Below are 25,732 nucleotides of genomic sequence, written 5' to 3'. Positions count from 1 at the left end.
ACACGTAGACCTCAACAACCACACACATAGACCACAACAACCACACGTAGACCTCAACAACCACACGTAGACCACAACAACCACACACGTAGACCTCAACAACCACACGTAGACCACAACAACCACACACGTAGATCACAACAACCACACACGTAGACCACAACAACCACACGTAGACCTCAACAACCACACACGTAGATCACAACAACCACACACGTAGACCACAACAACCACACACGTAGATCACAACAACCACACACGTAGACTACAACAACCACACGTAGACCACAACAACCACACACGTAGATCACAACAACCACACACGTAGACCACAACAACCACACGTAGACCTCAACAACCACACGTAGACCACAACAACCACATGTAGACCTCAACAACCACACGTAGACCTCAACAACCACACATAGACCTCAACAACCACACACGTAGACCTCAACAACCACACATAGACCTCAACAACCACACACGTAGACCTCAACAACCACACGTAGACCTCAACAACCACACACGTAGACCACAACAACCACACGTAAACCACTAAACGCGTAAACGGCTCGACGACACCGCCGGATGGGCCTGCCCGCCCCCCCGGGCGTGGCAAGGCGGAGTTGCGCACCGGCTTGGCGAGGTAGTGGTCGATGAGGTGAAGCTCGTCGTGATGCAACGAGCCGGCGAGCGACGCCACAAGCTCCCGCGACGACGCCAGGTCCCGTCCAAACGGCTTCTCCAGCAGCACGCGCAGCCACGCGCCGGGCTGGGTGCACGCACGCGCGCGCGGTCAACCCGCACAGCCGAAACGGACCGTTAGGGCCAGCGCTGTGAGCGTGGAACACCTGCAAAAGGCCCAGGGGGTGGGTGGCCAACACCACGCCTGGCCGCCTTTGTCTCCCCAGTGGTGAAGTTCATGCACCGCACCGGAATCGAACTGGGTTCTACGGATTTATAGTGCAGTGCGCTGACCGTTACGCTAACACTTCCCACATACATGCAGAAACAAAGATAAAGATCCCCCGGATAGCCTTAACAGGCTGTTGGGGCAAGTGCTGTTAATAAGCACCTACAAAGGCCGGCACCGCACACGAAGGGGTGGGTGGCCAACACCACGCCCGGTCATCTTTGTCTCCCCAGCAACGATGTCTCCCCACCAAATAATCGTCACTGGTGGTGGCCGTGATCGGGAATCAAATTCGGGTTGCCGTGTTCGTAGCGCAGCGTGCTAACCACTACACTACCGCTCCCCAACATGCACACACATGCACACACGTGCACACACGTGCACACACGTGCACACACGTGCACACACGTGCACACACGTAGTAATGTGCTGGCCTTCACACGCAGCAGGCGCACCCCTTCATCTCACCTGTCCACCCCTCCATCTCATCTCACCTGTCCACATTGGTCTCACTTTATCCACCTTTGTCCGCTCACCCAATAATCTCACCTGTACACCCATTTCTCCCTACCGTCTCATCTCACCCGTCTACCTACGTCTCACCTGTCCGCCCCTCCTCTGTCACCACGAATTGTGTCACTCGCCATCCACCCGCGGTCTCACCTGTGGCGAGCGGCAGTGCCTGTGGAGGTGGGCGACGATGGCGGGGTAGGCGTGCGGTGGCACCGACAGGTAGAAGAGCCGCCCGCTTTCCACGAGGCCCTCCTCCTCAGCCCGCGCCGACAGGAAGTCCCGGCAGAGCGAGAGGAAGTCGCCCTCCGTCGACAGGCGGTGGTACGAGGTGAGCATCACAAACTGATGCCTGCAGCAACATCGTCAGCGGCATCATCAGCAACATCGTCATCATCAGCAACATCGTCAGCAGCATCATCAGCAACATCGTCAGCGGCATCATCAGCAACATCGTCATCATCAGCAACATCGTCAGCAGCATTATCAGCAACATCGTCGTCAGCAGCATCATCAGCAACATCGTCATCATCAGCAACATCGTCAGCAGCATCATCAGCAACATCGTTGTCAGCAGCATCATCAGCAACATCGTCATCATCAGCAACATTGTCAGCAGCATCATCAGCAACATCGTTGTCAGCAGCATCATCAGCAACATCGTCGTCAGCAGCATCATCAGCAACATCGTCATCATCAGCAACATCGTCAGCATCGTCATCATCAGCAGCATCATCAGCAACATCGTTATCCTCAGCAGCATCGTCAGCATCATCAGCAGCATCATCAGCAACATCGGCATCATCAGCAACATCGTCAGCGGCATCAACATTGTCATCATCAGCAACATCGTCATCGTCAGCAACATCGTCAGTATCGTCAGCATCAGCACCACCAGGATGCTGCCGTGGAATGCCTCGCAACATTAAACACAAAAGCCATACCATTGAAGTGGTTTCTATGGGTCTCTATGGGTATCTGTGTATCGATAGATCTCTATGAGTATGGGTCTCTATGAGTCTCTATGAATCTCTAGGAGTATTTAACAGAGCCGCACGCGTTAACACAGCCAATGCGTTAACGTCTCCTGCACGGGTTGGGAAGTGTTAACAAACGAAGAAGGGACTCAACGATTAGAATAACCAGCCTACACTCAATCAGCGGGAACGGGTGAACAAGTGAACGGAGAGGCACACGAGCGAGCGGGCGAGCGATTAAGCGATCGAGCGGGTGAACGATCGAGCGGGCGATTGGGCAATTGAGAGGGCGAGTGATCGAGCGATGGAGCAAGCAAGGGAGTGGGCGAGCGATCGAGCGGGTGATCGAGCGATGGAGCAAGCAAGAGAGTGGGCGAGCGATCGAGCAGGGAAGAGAGCAAGCGAGTTAGTGGGCGAGTAATGGAGCGATCGAGCGATGGAGCGGGCGAGTGACAGAGGGAGTATGCGAGCGGGGGTGAGCAATGGGAGCGAGCGAACGGAAGGACAAGCGAACGGGCGAGCGGAAGAGCGAGCGGAAGAGCGATGGAGCGATCAAGCGATGGAGCGATGGAGCGATTGAGTGGGCGAGCGACGGGACCTCAGGACGCTGCACAGTGCCGGAGCCACCCTCCGCGGGCACCGCAGCCGCCCCGGCCCCAACGCGCTGAACATCGCGGGCCGCCCCTGCGCGGGTTCCGCTCGTGCCGCGCCGTGGAACGAGAACGTGTCGCGCCGCCACCCGCCGCCCCCCGCGCCGTCGTCTCCTCCTGGTAGTGGCGGCGCCGGCACGCTCGCCCGCTGGGCGTAGACGCTGAAGAGCGCCGGCCACAGGTGGCGGCGTGCCAGGTCCCCCGTGGCGCCCAGCAACACCACGCTGTGGTGACCACCCTGGGTCAGCACAGGGGGGCGCAGGGCAAAGGTCACGAGAAGCCATCGCACGGCCGTCCCCGCTAAACGCGCCATTGTGGTGACGACGACGTCTCCTCTGCCACCTCCTGTCCCTCCTCTTCCTGATGCTGCCGCTGCCGCTCTCTTGTCACCTCCTCGTCCCCCTCCTCCTCCTTTGCTTCCAGATGTCGGTCCTCGCCTCGTTGTTATTTCCCTCTTGGTTTTGTTCATCCGCGACAAGTCTCACCGGGGACGTCACCTGGTTCAATAAAGGGGATCACAAGGGGGCAGCGATGAATCTAAATGGAGCCATGCCGAGTAAAATACAGAGCGACTCCTTCACTTATGAACATTCGACTTAGAAACTTTCATAGATATGAAAAAACCTGTCCTGTTCGGACCAAAAGTCATAAGTTCAACCTCCACGCAATAGATGGCAGCGGTGGCATTTACATCTGCAGAACGTGAAGAACCGGTGGCATCTACATCTACAGGAGATTATACAACTTTTAAAGCCATTCCCCGTGTTTAGTGTACATGCCATACGGCGTGTTGGAATCGCCAACAGTAAAGTTGTACTTATGTAGTGAGATGTTAATGGTGCCACTACGGTGTTAGTGCCAGCCACTGTTACAAGAGTGCTACTGTGCGTCTGGGACCTCTCTCGGGGGCCAGGGTGAGTACGGAAAGCGAGGGGGCCCTAGGGGCATCGTCCTGGTGACGGCCTGAGAGAAGGCGAGTGAGGACGGGGGAGTCTCGGTGAACCCGAGAGGGCACGTGACCGGGACAGGGTAGCGAAGGGGGCTTGAGGGACACGTAATGCTCGCTCGGGATTCTTTGGGAAAGATCCCGAAGAAGCGTAGCCGAGGGCGGAGCGAGGCCACGCTCAGGAGCATCAAGGGGCAGTCCCGGGAGCGTTCGTGGCTGTACTCTGGAATCAACCCTCGGCGCTAAGTCTCTCTGATCTTCGGTCTCTGCTCGGCATCGTGGGTCAGTCAGGACGTTACTGACTGACCCGGTTATGTAGTTACCCTGTTAGGGTCTAGAGTGTGTAAGTTTATGTAGTTAACCCTGTTGGGCTGTGTAATAAACGTGTGGCCTCCAAGTCAAGTGTGTGCCTCCGTGAAGAACACTACACTTACGAACAAATCGACTAACGAACAGACCTCTGGAACCCAACTCATTCGTAAGTCGAGGAGTCCCTGTGTTGTGATTGTCCCACACGCTCCCTGGGACAGAGTAATCAAGAAGGCTGTGCAAACACGCCACGCTCCGATTGGTAAGGGCACAGGGAGCAAGAGGATTGGCCGGAACATTGCAAGGGGAAACGAGCTGGAGGGTTGGGTGAGCATCAGGTCAGACGGTTAGGCCAGGTGAGGGTAAGAGAAGATGACGATTGGTGGAGACGGAGTGCGACGAGGTGCGGAGCCAGGAAGAGGTCAGCAGAGGGAGCGGGAGGTGGATTCCGGGGTGTTGCGGGAGAGAGAACGAGAAGGAAGATGTCGACCCGTGCCGTGGAATAAAGACCCTTCCTTGTGGATTAAGAAAAGGGCCATAGTCTTCTTTCACCTGTACAGGAAGTGACTCGCACGGGATGACAATTCTCAGGGGGGGAGGGGGGGGCTATCATCTGACACCAAAATAAAGGCCGCTAATCGCAACACAAAACCTCAACGACAAAAAAAAACCCATCGACAGGCAGCGTGGCCCTGGTCAAATTCAAGAAAACTCAACACACCCATCAATCACACGCTGTACGTGTACGCACGCACGTTAAACTTCTTTTCGTGCCGTACGTAGCCGACTGTGCTAAATCGGAGGCGCAGGGGAAAGGGCCACTAAAACCGAACACAACAACAAGCAGTTCTAGAAGTACATTAGTTATTTATCTGGATGATTTAAAAGTGCGTAGTTCAATGGTTGCTTCCTAAAATACGGGAAGAAAAGAGGCGTTCCAGACGACTGCAGAAGTGCGTCTGGAAGCACCACGCGATGATGATGATGCAGTGACCACCGCATTTGTTCGATGGCTTAGCCAAAAGCCACTGCTGGTGCTGCTGCTGCGAGGATGAGCAGAGTTCGCGCGATTATGGTCTCTGCTCCTTGACGAGGTCAGCGGGGGGTTGTGGTTCAGAATCACATTTGTTTATACTGCAGGAGGAATCCGATGAGCTATAAAGCTCTTTTTCACAGAGGTCCCATAGGGGCACGGGGTAAGAACGTTACAAAAACACGACAGGAGTGCAAAGCACAAGAAATGTAAACAAATCACCCAAACACAAACAAATACAACACTAAACCATCTCCATCATACCAGGCAAAGCCCACTGAGGTGTTAACTTATTTCTCAGAAGCGACCTGGCCACAAATGACAGCTCAACCAAGTGGCCCAGCATTTGGACATTTATAGCAGCACAAAATAATCTAAATAGTCTAAGCGCGTGTTTCTAAATGTGGAGGGAAAACCCGGAGGACCCGGAGAAAAAATCCACGTCACCACATGGATGAAGAGAGATACACGCAAACTCCGGGGAAAAAAGTATTTGATCCCCTGCTGATTTTGTACGTTTGCCCACTGACAAAAAATGATCAGTCTATAATTTTAATGGTAGGTTTATTTGAACAGTGAGAGACAGAACAACAACAACAAAATCCAGAAAAACGCATGTCAAAAATGTTATAAATTGATTTGCATTTTAATGAGGGAAATAAGTATTTGACCCACTCTCAATCAGAAAGATTTCTGGCTCCCAGGTGTCTTTTATACAGGTAACGAGCTGAGATTAGGAGCACACTCCTAAAGGGAGTGCTCATAATCTCAGCTTGTTACCTGTATAAAAGACACCTGTTCACAGAAGCAATCAATCGATCAGATTCCAAACTCTCCACCATGGCCAAGACCAAAGAGCTCTCCAAGGATGTCAGGGAGAAGATTGTAGACCTACAAAGGCTTGAATGGGCTACAAGACCATCGCCAAGCAGCTTGGTGAGAAGGTGACAACAGTTGGTGCGATTATTCGCAAATGGAAGAAACAAAAAGAACTGTCAATCTCCCTCGGCCTGGGGCTCCATGCAAGATCTCACCTCGTGGAGTTGCAATGATCATGAGAACGGTGAGGAATCAGCCCAGAACTACACGGGAGAATCTTGGTCTCAAGGCAGCTGGGACCATAGTCACCATGAAAACAGTTGGCAACACACTACGCCGTGAAGGACTGAAATCCTGCAGCGCCCGCAAGGTCCCCCTGCTCAAGAAAGCACATATACATGCCCGTCTGAAGTTTGCCAATGGATATCTGAATGATTCAGAGGACAACTGGGTGAAAGTGTTGTGGTCAGATGAGACCAAAATGGAGCTCTTTGGCATCAACTCGACTCGCCGTGTTTGGAGGAGGAATGCTGCCTATGACCCCAAGAACACCAACCCCACCGTCAAACATGGAGGTGGAAACATTATGCTTTGGGGGTGTTTTTCTGCTAAGGGGACAGGACAACTTCATCGCATCAAAGGGACGATGAACGGGGCCATGTACCATCAAATCTTGGGTGAGAACCTCCTTCCCTCAGCCAGGGCATTGAAAATGGGTCGTGGATGGGTATTACAGCATGACAATGACCCAAAACACACGGCCAAGGCAACAAAGGAGTGGCTCAAGAAGAAGCACATTAAGGTCCTGGAGTGGCCTAGCCAGTCTCCAGACCTTAATTCCATAGAAAATCTGTGGAGGGAGCTGAAGGTTCGAATTGGCAAACGTCAGCCTCGAAACCTTAATGACTTGGAGAAGATCTGCAAAGAGGAGTGGGACAAAATCTCTCCTGAGATGTGTGCAAACCTGGTGGCCAACTACAAGAAACGTCTGACCTCTGTGATTGCCAACAAGGGTTTGCCACGAAGTACTAAGTCATGTTTTGCAGAGGGGTCAAATACTTATTTCCCTTATTAAAATGCAAATCAATTTATACAATTTTTGACATGTGTTTTTCTGGATTTTTAGTTTTTATTCTGTCTCTCACTGTTTAAATAAACCTACCATTAAAATTATAGACTGATCATTTCTTTGTCAGTGGGCAAACGTACAAAATCAGCAGGGGATCAAAAACTTATTTCCCTCACTGTATACAGCAGCAGGCGTCAGGGTCGGGATCGAACCCCCAACCTCCTGTGTATCAGGCGAGGTAGTTAACATCTCATCACCCTGGCATCCCTTAAATAAATAAAGTATATCAGTTAAAATTGCATCTTCAATTCCCAAGCTTCGGAAAGGCATTTCACTTGTGGCCAGCAGATTGTGTTATGAGCTGTGCGGACTTGAAATGTAAAACGTGTAAGAGATGACGTTTCGGGCATATGCCTATTGCAAGGACGACCACAGCCCTAGACCGTCAGCAGTGGTGGCAGTTACAGGACACTGCAGTTACACAGAGTTACATAGAGATCCCTAGAGTTACACAGAGATACATAGAGTTACACAGAGATACATAGAGTTACACAGAGATCCATAGAGTTGCACAGAGATGCATGAAGTTACATAAAGACCCATAGAGTTACATAGAGATCCATAAAGTTGCATAGAGACTCATAGAGTTATATTAAGATATCCACAGTTACATAGATCCTCAGAGCTATATAGATATCCACGGAGTTACACAGAGCTATATATTTACATAGACACATAAGAGTCGCATAGAGGCACATAGAGTTTAATAGAGATCCAGAAAGTTGCATAGAGACGTAGTTACAGAGACGCATACAGTTACAATGAAATTCAGTTACACACACATCCATAGCATTGCATCCAGACTTATAGTTACATAGAGATATCCAGAGTTATGTAAAGACTCGCTGAGTTACATGGAGACATAGTCACATAGAGACGCATAAGACTTATAGAGACACATCGAGTTACTTAGAGACACACAGTGTTACACAGAGACTCACAGAGTGACCAGGAGCGGCCTATACAGGCGAACGAAGGCGCCAAGTTAAGTGGGGTGCCCAATTCGAGGGTGAAATACAAATTAAAAATACAAATAAAATAACGAAGATGGAATTAAATTTAGATTTAAAGCTTTCGTGACTGCAGGGATTCATATTCTAGGTTCTTTCGGTAAAGTCACGTAGAAGGAAAACAATAAACAATCAAATAAAATATTTTTTAAAATCATTTCATTGTTTCCCTTCTACGTGACTTTACCGAAAGAACCAAGAATATGAAGATGAAATTATTTCAATTCCCGTGCGCGTACGGAGGGAAAATTAATTATAATTCATTTCTCAAAACTTAATGCGAGACAAGTTATGTTTTATGAGCACAGTGTTTTTTTTATTCGGAGGATTGTGTAATTCCCGGTTGAAGTTAATTAAAGAGTTGTCTTAGTTATTTCTATATTGGACGTGGTGGTCATGGAGGTCAAAGCAGGATAGCGTCATGGATGATTTTGGATTTGTAATAATAAAAATGTGGGGGTGGGGTGCCGATTGCAAGGTTCACCTTAAGGGGGCGCCAGTTGCTGGCAGCTCATCTAGGGCCACCCATGAGAGTGACACAGAGATCCATAGAGTTGGACAGAGCCATAGAGTCAAATAGAGACTCACAGAGTGACACAGAGATCCATAGAGTTACGCAGAGCCATAGAATTACACGGAGACTCAGAGTGACACAGAGATCCATAGAGTTACACAGAGCGATAGAGTTACACAGAGACTCACAAAGTGACACAGAGAGCCATAAAGTCACAAAGACTCACAGAGTGACACAGAGATCCATAGAGTTAGACAGAGCCATAGAGTTACACAGAGACTCACAGAGTGACACAGAGAACCATAAAGTCACATAGAGACTCACAGAGCGACACATACATCCATAGAGTTAGAGAGCCATAGAGTCAGATAGAGATTCACAGAGTGACACAGAGATCCATAGAGTTACAGAGCCATAGAGTTACACAGAGACTCACAGAGTGACACAGAGCCATAGAGTTGCATAGAGACTCAGAGTGACACAGATCCATAGAGTTACATAGAGACTCACAGAGTGACACAGAGAGCCATAGAGTTACACAGAGATCCATAGAGTTACATAGAGACTCACAGAGTGACACAGAGAGCCATAGAGTTACATAGAGACTCACAGTGACACAGAGAGCCACAGAGTTACATAGAGACTCACAGAGTGACACAGAGAGCCATAGAGTTGCATAAAGACTCACAGAGTGACACAGAGAGCCATATAGTTACATAGAGACTCACAGAGTGACACAGAGATCCATAGAGTTACACAGAGATCCACAGAGTTACATAGAGACTCACAGAGTAACACAGATGTCCATAGAGTTACACAGAGAGACTCACAGTGACAGAGAGATCCATAGTCACACAGAGCGATAAAGTTACTTAGAGACTCACAGAGTTACACAGAGAGCCATAGAGTTACAGAGAGACTCACAGTGACAGAGAGATCCATAGTCACACAGAGCGATAAAGTTACTTAGAGACTCAGAGTGACACAGAGATCCAGAGTTACACAGAGACTCACAGAGTGACACAGAGATCCATACCGTTACACAGAGACTAACAGAGTGACACAGAGATCCATAGAGTCACACAGAGCCATAGAGTTACACAGAGACTCACAGAGTTACACAGAGAGCCATAGAATTACACAGAGATCCATAGCGTTACATAGAGACTCACAGAGTGACACGGAAATCCATGGAGTTACACAGAGAGCCATATAATTACATACAGACTCACAGAGTGACACAGAGATCCATAGAGTTACACAGAGACTCACAGAGTGACACAGAGATCCATAAAGTTACACAGAGACTAACAGAGTGACACAGAGATCCATAGAGTCACACAGAGAGCCAGAGTTACATAGAGACTCACAGAGTTACACAGAGATCCATAGAGTTACACAGAGACTCACAGAGTCACACAGAGATCCATAGTCACACAGACAGTGTGGTGCCACAACGACGGGGCCGCTCTGCCGAACCAGGGAGCCGCCCGGCTTCCCCCACCGCACTGCCCCCCATCACCCGCCCCACATAAGCACACACCCGCACGCATCCCCCCCCCCCCCCCATAGAGCTGGAAGGGAAGGTTACCTGATCGACCGGTTTTTATCCGAGAGACCCTTATCGGGATTAATTCTCACGGTTTCCGGCGATCAGGGAATTGGATGACCTCCCCCGTGCTACGTGGTACCGCGGCGCTGCTGCCGGCCTTAATATGGTGTGGTCGCGGCGTGGGGCATTCGGCCACCGCGGTTGAGGCGCATTTCCCCCCACACACACCCCCACGAGTCGACGGGGCAAGCAGGGGAGGCACGAGACAGCATGAATAGCGGGGTCACAGGGGCTGTTGCGCATAGTCATGGAGGGTTGGGATAATTGCGCTTGAGCGCGCAAGCCCCATTGGTAGGAAGGGTAAGGGAGTAATTAGGATTTACGCCTTGCACGCAGCACACTGATTAGCATATCAACAGCGCCTGGGGACTGCCGTGCGCGGGCTTGGGGTGCACGAGCCCATTGTTCAGCGCAGCATCCCCTTTGGGAGGTAGGGAGGATAAATAGAGGAGCGCAGAGGGGAAATCGCTCTCTTCTCTCCAGGCCAGCGGACCAGCAGGACTTCCAGCCAGCGACCCGGACGTCCGTGCGACGCATCGAGGTACGCTGTTAGCGCAGAGAGCAGCGAACCTCCGCGGGCACCAAACAGTGAGTGGGGAGGTGAAGTAGGGTATCGTAAGCCGATAAATAGGGAATAGGTACAGGTTTAGTGGAATAGGCCAGCCTCGTCGACTCACTGATTCCACATCAATTCGCAGGTGGCATATAATAAATCATTAATAGCGAAGCGTGGTCTCGCGTGATCTTGTCGTGCAGTGTGAGCGTGTGGGAACGCGTGTGGTACTGTGTGTGCGTAAGCTCGCAGCGTGCGTAATCGGCGTCCCCCAGGTGCGCGATCATAGCGTAATCGGCTGCGCATTGTTGTACGGTTTATCTCGCGCGCACGGCGGCGGCGACTTTAGTCGTTGTGTCGGCGTGTGCCCCGCTTGCGTGTGCTCGTTACGTGTTATAAGTGTGAACGCGTGTAGTACGGTGTAGGCGTAAGCTCTCGTCGTGCGAAATCGGCGTACCCCAGGTGCGCGATTGTAACGTGAGCGGCCAGCGCGGCGCAGAGAAGCGCAAGAGTGAGTGCCGTACGGAGCTGTGTGTGTGGGTGTGCGCGTACGTAATTAACCATGCCTGCTACGCGGACCCGCGGTGGAGTGGAATCCTCGGGCGACGGCTCCCACCCCATGGGTGAGGAACTTAGCAGCGGTTCGCTTAGCAGCGGGGGGGGCGATTGATGATGCTAGCCCGGCCGTTAACATTATCGAGGGAGGGATCTCGGGGGCTAGCGACCCCTACAAATTGGTGTCGGAAGCGGTACGGACCCCCGCGTTACCTCACGCTAAAATAAGACTAATATTTACCGGCCGGGGGGCCCCTTCGTGGAAGGCATTCGCCCGCAATCTCTTAGGGGCCAAGGAAATTAATGGATGGACGGACGCGCAGGCAGTACGTCAACTTAATATGAATCTTGATGGGCGGGCAGCCGATTTTGTAGAAGCGTTACCCGCGGGCGCACAGACACAGCTAGAGGAGCTGATGCGCCGACTCGATCAGCGTTTTGGCACGCGTGACGAGGAGGAAGCAAAATCGGCCTTAGAGGCGCGCCGTCGCCAACCCGGCGAAGATATACGTGATTACGCCGAGGATGTGCGCGAGTTAACAAAGATCGCACGCCCGGGGTACGCAACTGATGTTATTGAGGAACTGGCCGCCGAGAAAATCCAGCGGTACCTGTCTCGCACGGCGTGGTGGCAGCCAGACATGAGCTGCCCACGTCTTCCGTTTAACACCCTTGTCGAGCGCGCACGTAAGTGTGAAAGAATTCACAGCGAACGCGCGCAGCTCCGGGGGCTGGGACGAGAGCGCGCCATTGCGAGCCTGCTCTCGGAAGACGAGGAGGAGGGACAGGAGCTCGCGAGGACGGTAAGGGGCCGGGAAAGAGAGCCACAGAGACCCAGCGAGACGACCCCGGGGTGGGTAGCCGGGTTACAGGCCGGCATGGGAGATATGATAACCCAAGTAGGTGAGAGGGTAACTCACGTAGGTGAAAGGGTAACCCAGGTACGCGAGGAAGCAAATAAAAATATGACCCAACTGCAATCCTCCGTTGAGACCATCCGATCCGAGATGGGGGAACTAGACTCCACGGTAGGAGGGCTAACTGGAAGGATAGCGCGACTAGAAGCAGAGTATGAGCAGCAGCGCACTGGGGGAGGAGGGAGTGGGCAGAGAGCCCATTACGGAGCCGCCACCCCTCCCCGGGCATGTTATATGTGCGATCGCCGAGGGCATCTAGTGAGGGACTGTCCTCAGGTCGCCCGAGCTAGACAAGAGCTAAGGTCAAACACTAAGGCCCCCCTAGAGAGGGGACCACCGGGGGGTGAAATCGACGTAGCCCCGACACAAACAAGCTGTGAGAATAATGGCGAGCGAGTGATCTCCACACAGGTTCCAGCAACAACGCCCACAGAAACGGTGACTCCTGGCGACTGGCTGCGGGAGCTGGTGGCGGGGATCACGGGGGCCACGTCGCTGGTGGAAGGGGAGGTAAACGGAGTGCGTACCCGAATCCTGCTGGACACGGGGGCGGTGGCCTCGCTCGTGAGCGCAGCGCACTGCAGCGCGATCGGGGTCGACGTGCGTCACCTGCAGGCACCGGACCGCGCGCTGCACACGGCGAGCGGAGCCGGAATGGGGCTGCTGGGGAGAGCCACCCTAGAGGTCCGCATAGGCAGCCAGGTGTGCACGCAGGAGTTCTACGTGTCGAGTGCGTTGTGTCACGAGTGTATCGCAGGTACCGACCTCTTAGAACGGCTGGGACTCAACGTGCAACCCCGCCAGCGATGCGCCACCATGGAGAGCAACGGCGAGCGGATACCGTTCCTGGGACGAGAACCGACGCGCCGCCGCTTTGCACCTGTGGCCGCTATCCTGACGACGGCAGTCACCATCGGCCCGCTCACCGAGATGCTGGTGCCGGTGGCAACATCCCCCACCGACCCCGCGCTCCGACCATCAGGGGAGGTAATGCTAACTCCTCACCCGGAGTTGGCAAAACGGTATGGGGTTGTGGGATCCGCCACGTTGGTAAACGCAGATGGGGACCGATTGTTTATGCGGATGTTTAACCCCCACAATACCCCCGCGATACTGCGACGGCGCACCCCGATAGCCACAGTACACCCCCTGCACGCACGCCACTCTAACGACTCGGTGTTCGCACTCTGGGCTGAGGACCCCGGTCGTCCTGAGGGTGAGCAGGACCTGGCCTGGCGAGTCGGCCCGACTCCCCGAGCCGAGGTCGTTCCCCTGCTCGACGCGTTACATGTACCATGGGCGGACTTACCTAAGGGAGAGGCCGATCGGCTGCGCGAGTTACTGCGGGAGTATGCCGACGTGTTCAGCGAACACGACTCGGACGTGGGTCGGACCGACCTTGTTAAGCATCAAATTGACACCGGTGCAGCCCGACCCATCAAACTCCCTGCGTACCGAGTGGGCGCACCCGAACGCGTCCAAATCAAAGAGGCAGTTGGGGACATGCTTCGCGATAACATAATTCAGCCCTCGGCGAGCCCCTGGTCAGCCCCGGTGGTACTAGTAACGAAAAAGGATGGGTCAACCCGATTCTGCGTCGATTACCGTAAACTAAACGCAGTCACGCTCGGCGATGCCTTCCCCATACCCCGCATCGACGACACCTTCGACAGTCTCGCAGGAGCGCGGTATTTTTCCACCCTCGATCTGGCGTCCGGTTACTGGCAGGTGGAGATGACGGAGGAGGATCGGCCAAAAACAGCATTCACCACCCCGATGGGCCTGTTTGAGTTTCGAGTGTTGCCGTTCGGACTCACTAACGCGCCCGCGACGTTCCAGCGGTTGATGGAGTTGGTGATGCGGGGCTTGCAGTGGGAACAGTGCCTGATTTACTTGGACGATGTGATAGTGTTCAGTAGATCTTTGTCTGAGCATTGGTCCAGGCTTCGAGAGGTGTTCCAGCGGCTGCGAGCGGCTCATCTCAAGCTCAAGCCACGTAAGTGTTACATCGCACAACGCGAGGTGGGGTACCTCGGGCATCGCGTCAGCGAGGCAGGCGTGCGCACCGATCCGGAGAAGGTACGCGCCGTAGTGGAGTGGCCACGGCCAAGGAATCTGACGGAGATCAGATCATTTTTGGGGCTCGCCACCTATTATCGTCGATTTGTAAAGGGATTCAGCGAGATTGCACGCCCCCTCACCCAACTCACCTCCCCTAAGCACCCCTACCAGTGGACGGGGGCCTGCCAGACGGCCTTCACCACTCTCAAAGACCACCTCACCCACGCCCCCACCCTCGCTTTCCCCGATTTTACCACCGATTTTATTTTGGACACCGACGCCTGCAGCAGCGGGCTGGGCGCGGTGTTGTCACAGGTACAGGATGGGGCGGAACGAGTCATCGCGTACGCCAGCCGGACCTTGAGTGGGGCCGAGCTGAACTATTGCGTGACCCGCCAAGAGTTGTACGCCGTGATTTTCGCATGCAAACAGTTCCGACCGTATTTGTACGGCAGGAGATGTCGCGTACGCACTGACCATTATGCTCTGCAGTTTCTTCTTACATTCAAGGAGCCGCGGGGGCAGATGGCCCGGTGGTTGGCGCAGTTGCAGGAGTACAACCTGCAAATCGAGTATCGGGCTGGCCGGACGCATGCAAACGCGGACGCCTTATCGAGGCGACCCACGGTGTACGCCGAGACGAGGGCGGAGGAGGCCTGCCCGTGTTTCACGGCGGGACGCTGCCGGCAGGCAACGGACCCCCGAGAGGCCGCGGCCACTGACCCCCCCCCAGCGAGGGAGAGTGCAGTGTGCGCCACAGAAACCCTCACAGGTGGCACTGAGGATCCCGTCGACCGCCCGGCAAGCGCGGGACCCGCGGCTCGGGACCCGATCGGACGGATCCAGGAGGACGTCGGCTGCGCCTTCCCGGGCCTAAACGACGAGCAGCTGAGACAGACCCAGCAGCGAGATCCGGATCTGGCGGCAGTGGAGGCGGCACTGCGGGAGGAAAAGAGCGCCCTACCAGGACCCTGGAGCGGTTTGTATGCCCGGTTGTGTGTGCGGAACGGAGTGGTACGGGAGTTAACCGAGGCCGGCCAGCCGGGGGGCATCTGTGTTCCTGCCCAGGTGCGACCCCAGCTGCTACGGCTGGTGCATGACCACCCACTCGGGGGCCATGATGGGGAACGGCGCACCCGGGAGACCCTGCGTCGCCAGTATCTCTGGCCCAAATTGGCACAAGATGTGGCCGCCTGGGTGCAGGGCTGCCGGGCCTGTCAGCAGTGTGGGCAAAAGCCGGCGAGGTACCAGGTACCCCTGAGGCCGTTCCGAGTCAGTCGGACGAATCAGTTGGTCGGAATCGACCTGCAGGGGCCCTTTCCACGATCCCACCGGGGCAACCGATATATTCTCGTAGCGGTGGAATACTTCACCCGCTACCCCGTGGCGGTGGCTATCCCAGATAAAACAGCCCTTGTAGTGGCCCGGGCCTTCGTGGAAAACTATGTACTTAAGTGCGGGATCCCCGAACGAGTCATTACCGACCAGGGTAGTGAATTCGAGGCCGAATTATTTCAGGCGCTGTGCCGAGAGTTCGGGATCCAGAAGGACCGAACCACGGCGTATCACCCCCAGGCGAACGGGATGGTAGAGAGGATGAACCAGACTCTGGCCGGGAAGCTTAAACGCATGGCGGCCGCGAATCAACAGGACTGGGACGAACACCTTCCCTATGCCCTGTTCGCCTACACCACCGCCGTTCACACCTCTACAGGACAGACCCCGTTCCTAATGATGTTTGGTCGCGAGTCTCGCCTGCCCGCAGATCTGCTGTTCGGTGTTCCTCCGCCGCAACGGGAGGAAGGGAGCCACCCCGTGGAGCACTTGCTGGAGACCCTGCGAGGGGCCAGGGGCCGAGCCTGCCCGCACGGAGAGGCCGCGCACCAGCGGCAAGAGCAGGGCGCCCGACCCCGTATGGAGCCCCCCTTCTACACTGCGGGCTCCGAGGTGTGGCTGTACACTCCCCGCGTCGGTGCCGGACAGGTGGGGAAGCTGACCACCTACTGGCGAGGACCCTGGATTGTGAGACGGCAGATCTCACCATGGACGGTGCTGATTCAGGGAGGAGAGAGGGGCCGGGAGATGGTGGTCAACATCCGCCGACTGAAGCCGTGGCGAGCAGCCCCCGAGGGGGGGAGCCCCGCCGTCCAAGTACCCCGAAACCCCGGGGTCCCCCCACCCCCCGTGCCCGGGGGCCTCGCGCAGTACATGGGCCCCACGGAGCCCCGGGCTCCGAGGGGCCCCGGGCGGGGCCGGGGGCGACGAGGACGGCGACCCTTAAACCCCACCGCCTCTGAGTTTGTTCCCCAGCCCGCAGGTGCCAGAGGCCGAGGGGAGCCGTTGGAATGGAGGAGGAGACCACCGCCGGAGCCCCAGGAGACGGAGCCGCCACCCCCGAGGCCAGCCACAAGGGCCGGGCGAATCCCGCGGACCCCGCGGCGATACCTCGTGGGGGCAACCCAGGCGAGGTGCTCCAGTCAACCCGGGACGGGGACTGGCACCCCGGGGGGCTATGTGGTGCCACAACGACGGGGCCGCTCTGCCGAACCAGGGAGCCGCCCGGCTTCCCCCACCGCACTGCCCCCCATCACCCGCCCCACATAAGCACACACCCGCACGCATCCCCCCCCCCCCCCCATAGAGCTGGAAGGGAAGGTTACCTGATCGACCGGTTTTTATCCGAGAGACCCTTATCGGGATTAATTCTCACGGTTTCCGGCGATCAGGGAATTGGATGACCTCCCCCGTGCTACGTGGTACCGCGGCGCTGCTGCCGGCCTTAATATGGTGTGGTCGCGGCGTGGGGCATTCGGCCACCGCGGTTGAGGCGCATTTCCCCCCACACACACCCCCACGAGTCGACGGGGCAAGCAGGGGAGGCACGAGACAGCATGAATAGCGGGGTCACAGGGGCTGTTGCGCATAGTCATGGAGGGTTGGGATAATTGCGCTTGAGCGCGCAAGCCCCATTGGTAGGAAGGGTAAGGGAGTAATTAGGATTTACGCCTTGCACGCAGCACACTGATTAGCATATCAACAGCGCCTGGGGACTGCCGTGCGCGGGCTTGGGGTGCACGAGCCCATTGTTCAGCGCAGCATCCCCTTTGGGAGGTAGGGAGGATAAATAGAGGAGCGCAGAGGGGAAATCGCTCTCTTCTCTCCAGGCCAGCGGACCAGCAGGACTTCCAGCCAGCGACCCGGACGTCCGTGCGACGCATCGAGGTACGCTGTTAGCGCAGAGAGCAGCGAACCTCCGCGGGCACCAAACAGTGAGTGGGGAGGTGAAGTAGGGTATCGTAAGCCGATAAATAGGGAATAGGTACAGGTTTAGTGGAATAGGCCAGCCTCGTCGACTCACTGATTCCACATCAATTCGCAGGTGGCATATAATAAATCATTAATAGCGAAGCGTGGTCTCGCGTGATCTTGTCGTGCAGTGTGAGCGTGTGGGAACGCGTGTGGTACTGTGTGTGCGTAAGCTCGCAGCGTGCGTAATCGGCGTCCCCCAGGTGCGCGATCATAGCGTAATCGGCTGCGCATTGTTGTACGGTTTATCTCGCGCGCACGGCGGCGGCGACTTTAGTCGTTGTGTCGGCGTGTGCCCCGCTTGCGTGTGCTCGTTACGTGTTATAAGTGTGAACGCGTGTAGTACGGTGTAGGCGTAAGCTCTCGTCGTGCGAAATCGGCGTACCCCAGGTGCGCGATTGTAACGTGAGCGGCCAGCGCGGCGCAGAGAAGCGCAAGAGTGAGTGCCGTACGGAGCTGTGTGTGTGGGTGTGCGCGTACGTAATTAACCATGCCTGCTACGCGGACCCGCGGTGGAGTGGAATCCTCGGGCGACGGCTCCCACCCCATGGGTGAGGAACTTAGCAGCGGTTCGCTTAGCAGCGGGGGGGCGATTGATGATGCTAGCCCGGCCGTTAACATTATCGAGGGAGGGATCTCGGGGGCTAGCGACCCCTACAACAGCTATAGAGTTACATAGAGACTCACAGAGTGACACAGAGATCCATAGAGTTACACAGAGCCATAGAGCTACATAGAGACTCACATAGTGACACAGAGATCCATAGAGTTACACAAAGCCAGAGTTACACAGAGACTCACAGAGTGACACAGAGATCCATAGAGTTACACAGAGTCATAGAGTTACATAGAGATCCATAGAGTCACACAGAGAGCCAGAGTTACATAGAGACTCAGAGTAACATAGAGTTACAGAGAGCCATAGAGTTACATAGAGACTCACAGAGTGACACAGAGATCCATAGAGTGACACAGAGATCCATAGAGTTAGACAGAGCCATAGAGTTACATAGAGAATCAAGAGATCACAGCGCAACGCCGTGAGTAGTGGCATCAGTTACAGGAGATTGCAGGGTGGAAATGCGCAAACTTAATTTTAAGCAAAAAACAAACGCCAACATTTACACTCTTATTTATTTATTTAACACGCGTACGGGTTACACATCTGTAAATTGGCTTATTCGTGTTCATCAGCACGATTCGGTCTCTGCGTGAAAAAAATCAAACATAGTTTACCAATTACAAATCACAAAGCGGGGTTGGGGGGGATCTCAAAGGGCCACGTTGCTTACCTGACACGAAGATCGGGAACCAGGCACACCAAGGTCTACAAAACGCCACGCGCACCACGTGACGCTTCAAATGATTAACGCAACTTTTATTGAACCGGGTTAAAGTTGGCCCCTTTATATTTTTGCAAGCATAGATTAAGATCTGTGCGGGTCTGACGCAGGTTCTTTGCGGGGCTACAACTCGATGTTGAACCCTTATATTTGGTGGTTGGTGGTGGTGGGGGGGGGCAGCGTTGGCAGTGATGCGCACAATTCGGCATCACCGATCGCCACCATTGGATGCCACGGTAGCCAGGAAATGCTAACTCCCTCGCCTGGTATGCAGGAGTTCGTGGGTTAGATCCCTACCCTGAGGACGCCTGCTGCTGTATATTTGGAGTTTCCGTGTCTCTCATCATCATCACGGTGGCCAGGAGATGCTAACTCCCTCGCCTGGTATGCAGGAGTTCGTGGGTTAGATCCCTACCCTGAGGACGCCTGCTGCTGTATATTTGGAGTTTCCGTGTCTCTCATCATCATCACGGTGGCCAGGAGATGCTAACTCCCTCGCCTGGTATGCAGGAGTTCGTAGGTTAGATCCCGACGCCTGCTGCTGTATATTTTGGAGTGGTGTACCTCTGTCTCTTGCTCTCTCCCCGTGGTTGCGTGGAATTTTCTCCAGGTCCTCCGGGTTTGTCCCTCCACATTATAAAAACAAGCGCTTAAGAGTAATTTTTGGCTGCTATGCATTTCCGCACGATAAGCCACTTCTCGTTGGGCTTTCATTTGTGGCCAGGTCGCTTCTGAAAAGGTGCTCTACAGCTCATTGGAGCCTTACATGATAAAATATCTTTAAAATGTAGTAATAGTTTGAATAGCAACACCGTGTGCGTTGAATTTCCTTCGTACCCTACGTAGCCAACCATGCTAATCGGTAAGGACACCAAACTAAACACAAAAAGCCAGTACGACCCTTCTTCATTGCACATCATCGTCACCTATTTATGCTGCTGCTACTGTCCTTTGAAGGCCACGTGCTTTAGGGAGTCTCCGTGGACACACGCGGAGTTGTCAAATCCACTGCTGGATGAGCACTCCCGAACCCCCCCTCCCCCCCCCGACGAAAAGCCGTTCTCGTCGTGGGGAAAACATTTGACCATACTTCACCACGCTGGTCGGCGCGGGTTGTCGGAAGGCCCGGAGCCCAGACACGTGGGATCGTGGAGCAGCAGTCCACCAAATGAATTCAACATCTGAACCTCGTGGCGGGACCGCCGGGGGTCCCTTAAGCCCCCGGCTCTCGCATCGACTGCGCTGCGACATCATTCTGTCTGTCGAAGGCGAACGACACGGCGATCTGTCCCTCTCGACGAGCTCTACACGATGCGCTCATCAAAGTGTCACAGTTGTGTTTCTCCTGCGCATTCGTCCTCGCTGCTGCTGCGCTTGGACACGACACGCCAGAACGATCTGCGCCAGGCGCGGTGGGACGGAGTCGACAACAATCAATTACGATTTTGACTTCCGTTTATTCGGGGACCCCGGGATCCCGCCATGAGGTTCATCGTGTTTATTACTCGCTGCAGTTCATCTCCTGCGCGCCCACCCATCAGCACGTGTCGTGTGCTTGATTGATGAAAGGCCGTAATTATACTATATATTGGGTGGGGGGGGGGGGGACACAACCCCCCTCCCCAATATATATTTATATACATTATAATTACGACCACCCCCCCCCCCCAATATTCAAATATGCTGAAAATGTCCCCCCCAATATATTGCTATAAAAAATAATTGCAATGCTATGTAAATAAAAACAATTTGCCCACAATATCTGGACTTGTCTTCATATAAATCAATGCAGATTTCTGTTTATATGATTGTGGTTATGGTTGTACTTTAACACATTCCTGCGGAGGGAGCTGGTAGTAACGTTAGGTTGCTCGGTCAATGGCCAGGGTCAATGGCCAGGGTTCTGATATTCACGCGCCACCACCTACGTTGGCACGTGGCTAATGTTCGAACTCAGCTTAGGAGGTTCATTGCGACCAGAATTTTTATTTTTAAAAATAAAATAAAACTTAACATATGGACAGCGGACGCCGCCGCGTCCATCCGGCCCACGTGTTTCGCGCCCCACGTGGTGCGACTACTTACCCAGAGCAGGAAGTCCGGGTCCCAGTGACGTCATGTTGGCAACGCCCCCGAACTCCCTCGTGGTCACGTGGCCACGAGGGAAGGCGGGGCTGCAGGGAAACCACTGCTCGGGCCCGTCCCCTTTGCAGCCCCTCCCCCACTGCCCAGCCCCACCCCCTTATTAGCCCCTCCCCCCAATGCCTAGCCCCGCCCCCTTCACAGCCCCCCCCCCAGACTGCCCAACCCCGCGCCCCCCCCCAACGGCCCCTACCGCCACACCCCCAAGCGGGATTTCAAGGTTCAGGTTTCAAGTCGATTTTGTTGCACCAGACAAGTCAAGGCACAGTAGCCTCGTTTGCCAGCGTGACCTGCATGAATGAGTGAGTTAGTGGGTGGGTGAGTGGGTGAATGAGTGAGTGGAGGAGTGAGTTGATCAGTGGGTGGGTGAGTGAGCGAGTGAGTGAGTGGCTGAATCGGTCTCCGTTTGATTTAGTGTGTGGGTGAGGAAGTGAATGGATGTGTGGGTGAGTGAGAGAACGGGTGAATGAGTGGGTAGATGAGTGAGTGAGTTGGTCAGTGGGTGGGTGAGTGGGTGAGTGAGCGGTGACGTGATTGAGTGAGTTCCAATTTAACCAGGTGAGAGTCATGGTTAGTGTCAGTCTTAGCTTAAGGGCTAGTGTTAAGGTCCAATGTTAGGTAATAATCAGTGCTAGGTACGGGGATAGTGCTGTACTATTACGATCAAGGTAAGGGTCAAAGCTCATGTTCGTTTACGGGTAGGATCAGTTGGAATGCTCGGGTCAGTGCTAGGGGCCATTGCCAGGGTCAGAGTTGGGGTCAGTGTAAGGTCATGAGGAGTCAGGGTTAGGGACAGTGTAGGGTCATGGTCGGGGTCAGTATAGAGTCAGGGTTGGAGTCAGGGTCAGTGTAGGGTCATGGTTAGAGTCAGGGTCAGTGTAGAGTCATGGTTGGGGTCAGTGTAAGGTCATGGTTGGGGTCAGTGTAGGGTCATGAGGAGTCAGGGTCAGTGTAGGGTTAGGGTTGGGATCAGGGTCAGTGTAGGGTCAGGGTCGGGGTCATGGTCGGGGTCTGTGTCTCAACGTGCTTCGTTGCTCACGCACAATGGGGGAGTGTGGGAGGGGAGGGGAGGAGGAGGGGAGGGGCGGTGAGGGGGAGGGGAGGGGCGGTGAGGGGGAGGGGAGGGGCGGTAGGGGAAGCAGGGGGGGGGGGTCACCGTCAACTCCGGGCTCATTCCGCCACCGCGTCCCGTCGGCGGTGACGTAACCTCGGCGTTACGTCACCGCGTGTCCGCACACGGGGGCGACGGCGTGGATTGCGGGGTGATGCGGGGGTTTGATAGTTGGGGGGGCGGCGGGGGGAGGGAGAATGGGGGATGAGCGGGGGGTGAATGAGAGTGGGGGGAGTAAGTGGGGGGAGGGGGGGAGTAATCGGGGGGCGGGGTGGAGAGGTGAGGTCAGAGTGGGTGACTTGAGTTTGTCAAAGTGGATGCACGCAAAGACAAAGATACCTCGTAGGGCCTTCACAGCCATTGGGGAAAGTGCTATTAGCCAGGACCTATGAAGGCCAGCACGGCTCACGAGGGGGTGGGCAGCTACGTTTACAGATAATGTATACAAAGACAACGACGCGTATACCCCATCGTACACGACGTACGCACACCTGCGTGCACTCATGTTCCATACCTGTGCAGCACTGACTCGTACAACCACAAGGGCGCCCATTCAGTACACACGCACACACCTGCGCGCACTTACACAAAGATCAGCCCGTACTGTATAGTCTTCATAGACGTTTGGGACAAGTGCTACTAGCGAGCAACTATGAAGGCCGGCATGGCACATGAGGGGATAGGTGGCCAGCAGCACGCCGGCCGCCTTTGTCTCCCTCGTAGCGATGTTTGCACACCGCAACAGGTACTAATTTGAGGCTGAGTCGACTTAGGCGATGGCCCAGGACCGGTTAAGATAATCGTCAGTGGCGTTGGCCTTGAGCCGGAATCGAACTCGGGTGGCCGGGTTCGTCTAGCACCGTGCTAACCGCTGCGCCACCGCTCCCCAGAGCCGCAAAGACAAAGATCCCCCGTATAGCGCAGTCACACAAAGGCGAGTGAGCATCAGCGTGCAGCAACCTCGCAAGGCATTCTAAAAATCCAACGCTCACTTTTTAAATTATTTTGTTTTGTGCGTTCGAGAATGTCTACGCGCTTCAGTTGGTGAAATGTGAAGAATGATGACTCCCCGTGGTTTTAGGCTTACACCAGCAGCTCGTTAACCCATGGCAGCTACAGCACGGCTAGTTTGGGTAGAATCGCGGATGTTGCAATGGAATGGATGAGAAATGTAAAGAGGGACGGGGGAGGGAAGAAAGGAGAAATAACGGGGAATGAGAGAACAGGAATGGAGAAGGAAGGAGGCAAGAGGGTTCGGGATTACATGAGGAGAGGGAGGAGGGAGAGGCCGCATCAGGGCCTCGACACTGCTGCTGCGTGGAGGGGGAGCGGTGTCTGTTTTCAGAGTGGGCGGGGAGAGGGGAGCGGTTGAGAGTGGGAGTGGCCACACGGAAGTCACGTGATGTACGGGAGGCTCCAGCTGACTTGGATCGATAGGCATGATGAAAAGTAGGAATAGGTTTAACCTTTTCTGGCAATAGAACAGGTGTGAAGATGTTCAAACACCCAATGGATACCTTTTTCAAGGCATCAAGTCCCATCGGTAGGCATGTATGTTGAACTTCTTTCGCACCGTACGTAGCCGACCGTGCCAATCAGAGACGTGTACGATGAAGGTGCCAGAGCTGTCTGCGAGCACCTATTAAGGTCCACGTGGCACACGTAGGCGGTGAGGACAGGAAAGACAAAGATTGCCCCGACGTGTAACCTCCAAAGACTGCCGGGGCAAGTACTGATAGTGGGCAGTATTAGTACAAGGGCCATCGTGTTAGTAGGAGTGTTAGTGCCAAGGTTAGTGTCAGGGTTAGTGTCATGGTCAGGGTGAGTGTCAGGGTTAGTGTCAGGGTTAGTGTCAGAGTTAGTGTCAGGGTTAGTGTCAGGGTGAGTGTCAGGGTTAGTGTCAGGGTGGGTGTTAAGGTTAGTGTCAGGGTTAGTGTCAGGGTTAGTGTCAGGGTTAGTGTCAGGGTGAGTGTCAGGGTTAGTGTCAGGGTGAGTGTTAGGGTTAGTGTCAGGGTTAGTGTCAGGGTTAGTGACAGGGTTAGTGTCAGGGTTAGTGTCAGGGTGAGTGTCAAGGTTAGTGTCAGGGTGAGTGTTAAGGTTAGTGTCAGGGTTAGTGTCAGGGTTAGTGACAGGGTTAGTGTCAGGGTTAGTGTCAGGGTTAGTGTCAGGGTTAGTGTCAGGGTGGGTGTCAGGGTTAGTGTCACGGTTAGTGTCAGGGTTAGTGTCATGGTTAGTGTCAGGGTCAGGGTTAGTGACAGGGTTAGTGTCAGGGCTAGTGTCAGGGTGAGTGTTAGGGTTAGTGTCAGGGTTAGTGTCAGGGTTAGTGACAGGGTTAGTGTCAGGGTTAGTGTCAGGGTTAGTGTCAGAGTTAGTGTCAGGGTTAGTGACAGGGTGAGTGACAGGGTGAGTGTCAGGGTTAGTGTCAGGGTTAGTGACAGGGTGAGTGTCAGGGTTAGTGTCAGGGTTAGTGTCAGGGTGAGTGTCAGGGTTAGTGTCAGGGTTAGTGTCAGGGTTAGTGACAGGGTTAGTGTCAGGGTTAGTGTCAGAGTTAGTGTCAGGGTTAGTGTCAGGGTTAGTGTCAGAGTTAGTGTCAGGGTGAGTGTCAGGGTGAGTGTCAGGGTTAGTGACAGGGTGAGTGTCAGGGTGAGTGTCAGCGTTAGTGACAGGGTTAGTGTCAGAGTTAGTGTCAGGGTTAGTGTCAGGGTGAGTGTCAGGGTTAGTGTCAGGGTGGGTGTTAAGGTTAGTGTCAGGGTTAGTGTCAGGGTTAGTGTCAGGGTTAGTGTCAGGGTGAGTGTCAGGGTTAGTGTCAGGGTGAGTGTTAGGGTTAGTGTCAGGGTTAGTGTCAGGGTTAGTGACAGGGTTAGTGTCAGGGTTAGTGTCAGGGTGAATGTCAGGGTTAGTGTCAGGGTGAGTGTTAAGGTTAGTGTCAGGGTTAGTGTCAGGGTTAGTGACAGGGTTAGTGTCAGGGTTAGTGTCAGGGTTAGTGTCAGGGTGGGTGTTAGGGTTAGTGTCAGGGTTAGTGTCAGGGTTAGTGTCAGGGTTAGTGTCAGGGTCAGGGTTAGTGACAGGGTTAGTGTCAGGGTTAGTGTCAGAGTTTGTGTCAGGGTTAGTGTCAGGGTTAGTGTCAGAGTTAGTGTCAGGGTGAGTGTCAGGGTGAGTGTCAGGGTTAGTGACAGGGTGAGTGTCAGGGTGAGTGTCAGGGTTAGTGACAGGGTTAGTGTAAGAGTTAGTGACAGGGTGAGTGTCAGGGTGAGTGTCAGGGTTAGTGACAGGGTGAGTGACAGGGTGAGTGTCAGGGTTAGTTTCAGGGTTAGTGACA

At 54.4% G+C, this 25,732-nt stretch overlaps 1 protein-coding gene across 4 annotated transcripts in view; it reads right to left on the bottom strand.

The window, feature by feature from the left end:
• Nucleotides 1-21,326, bottom strand: part of LOC133352505 (GDH/6PGL endoplasmic bifunctional protein-like) — a 41,497-nt gene extending 20,171 nt beyond the window's left edge. The window contains exons 1-4 of one of the 4 annotated variants that reach the window (XR_009756274.1): nt 19,725-20,097; nt 3,002-3,550; nt 1,580-1,778; nt 638-775 (exon numbers count right to left, since the gene is read on the bottom strand). Coding sequence is in view for 3 of the 4 variants with exons in the window: in XM_061568188.1 (XP_061424172.1) it covers nt 638-775; nt 1,580-1,778; nt 3,002-3,522 (858 nt within the window). In the remaining variant the exon portion in view is untranslated. Of the gene's footprint in view, nt 1-637; nt 776-1,579; nt 1,779-3,001; nt 3,551-19,109; nt 19,170-19,724; nt 20,099-21,245 lie in introns of those variants that run through there. The other 3 variants (XM_061568188.1, XM_061568187.1, XM_061568189.1) reach the window with 3 other exon arrangements.
• Between the last annotated feature and the right edge of the window lie 4,406 nt (nt 21,327-25,732).

The sequence above is a fragment of the Lethenteron reissneri genome, chromosome 40, assembly GCF_015708825.2.
Source record: "Lethenteron reissneri isolate LAM-NWPU_2019-01 chromosome 40, ASM1570882v1, whole genome shotgun sequence".
NCBI classification, from domain to species: Eukaryota; Metazoa; Chordata; class Hyperoartia; order Petromyzontiformes; family Petromyzontidae; genus Lethenteron; species Lethenteron reissneri.
The sequence above is the reverse complement of the archived record's forward strand: the minus strand, read 5'-3'. Positions and strand labels throughout refer to the sequence as shown.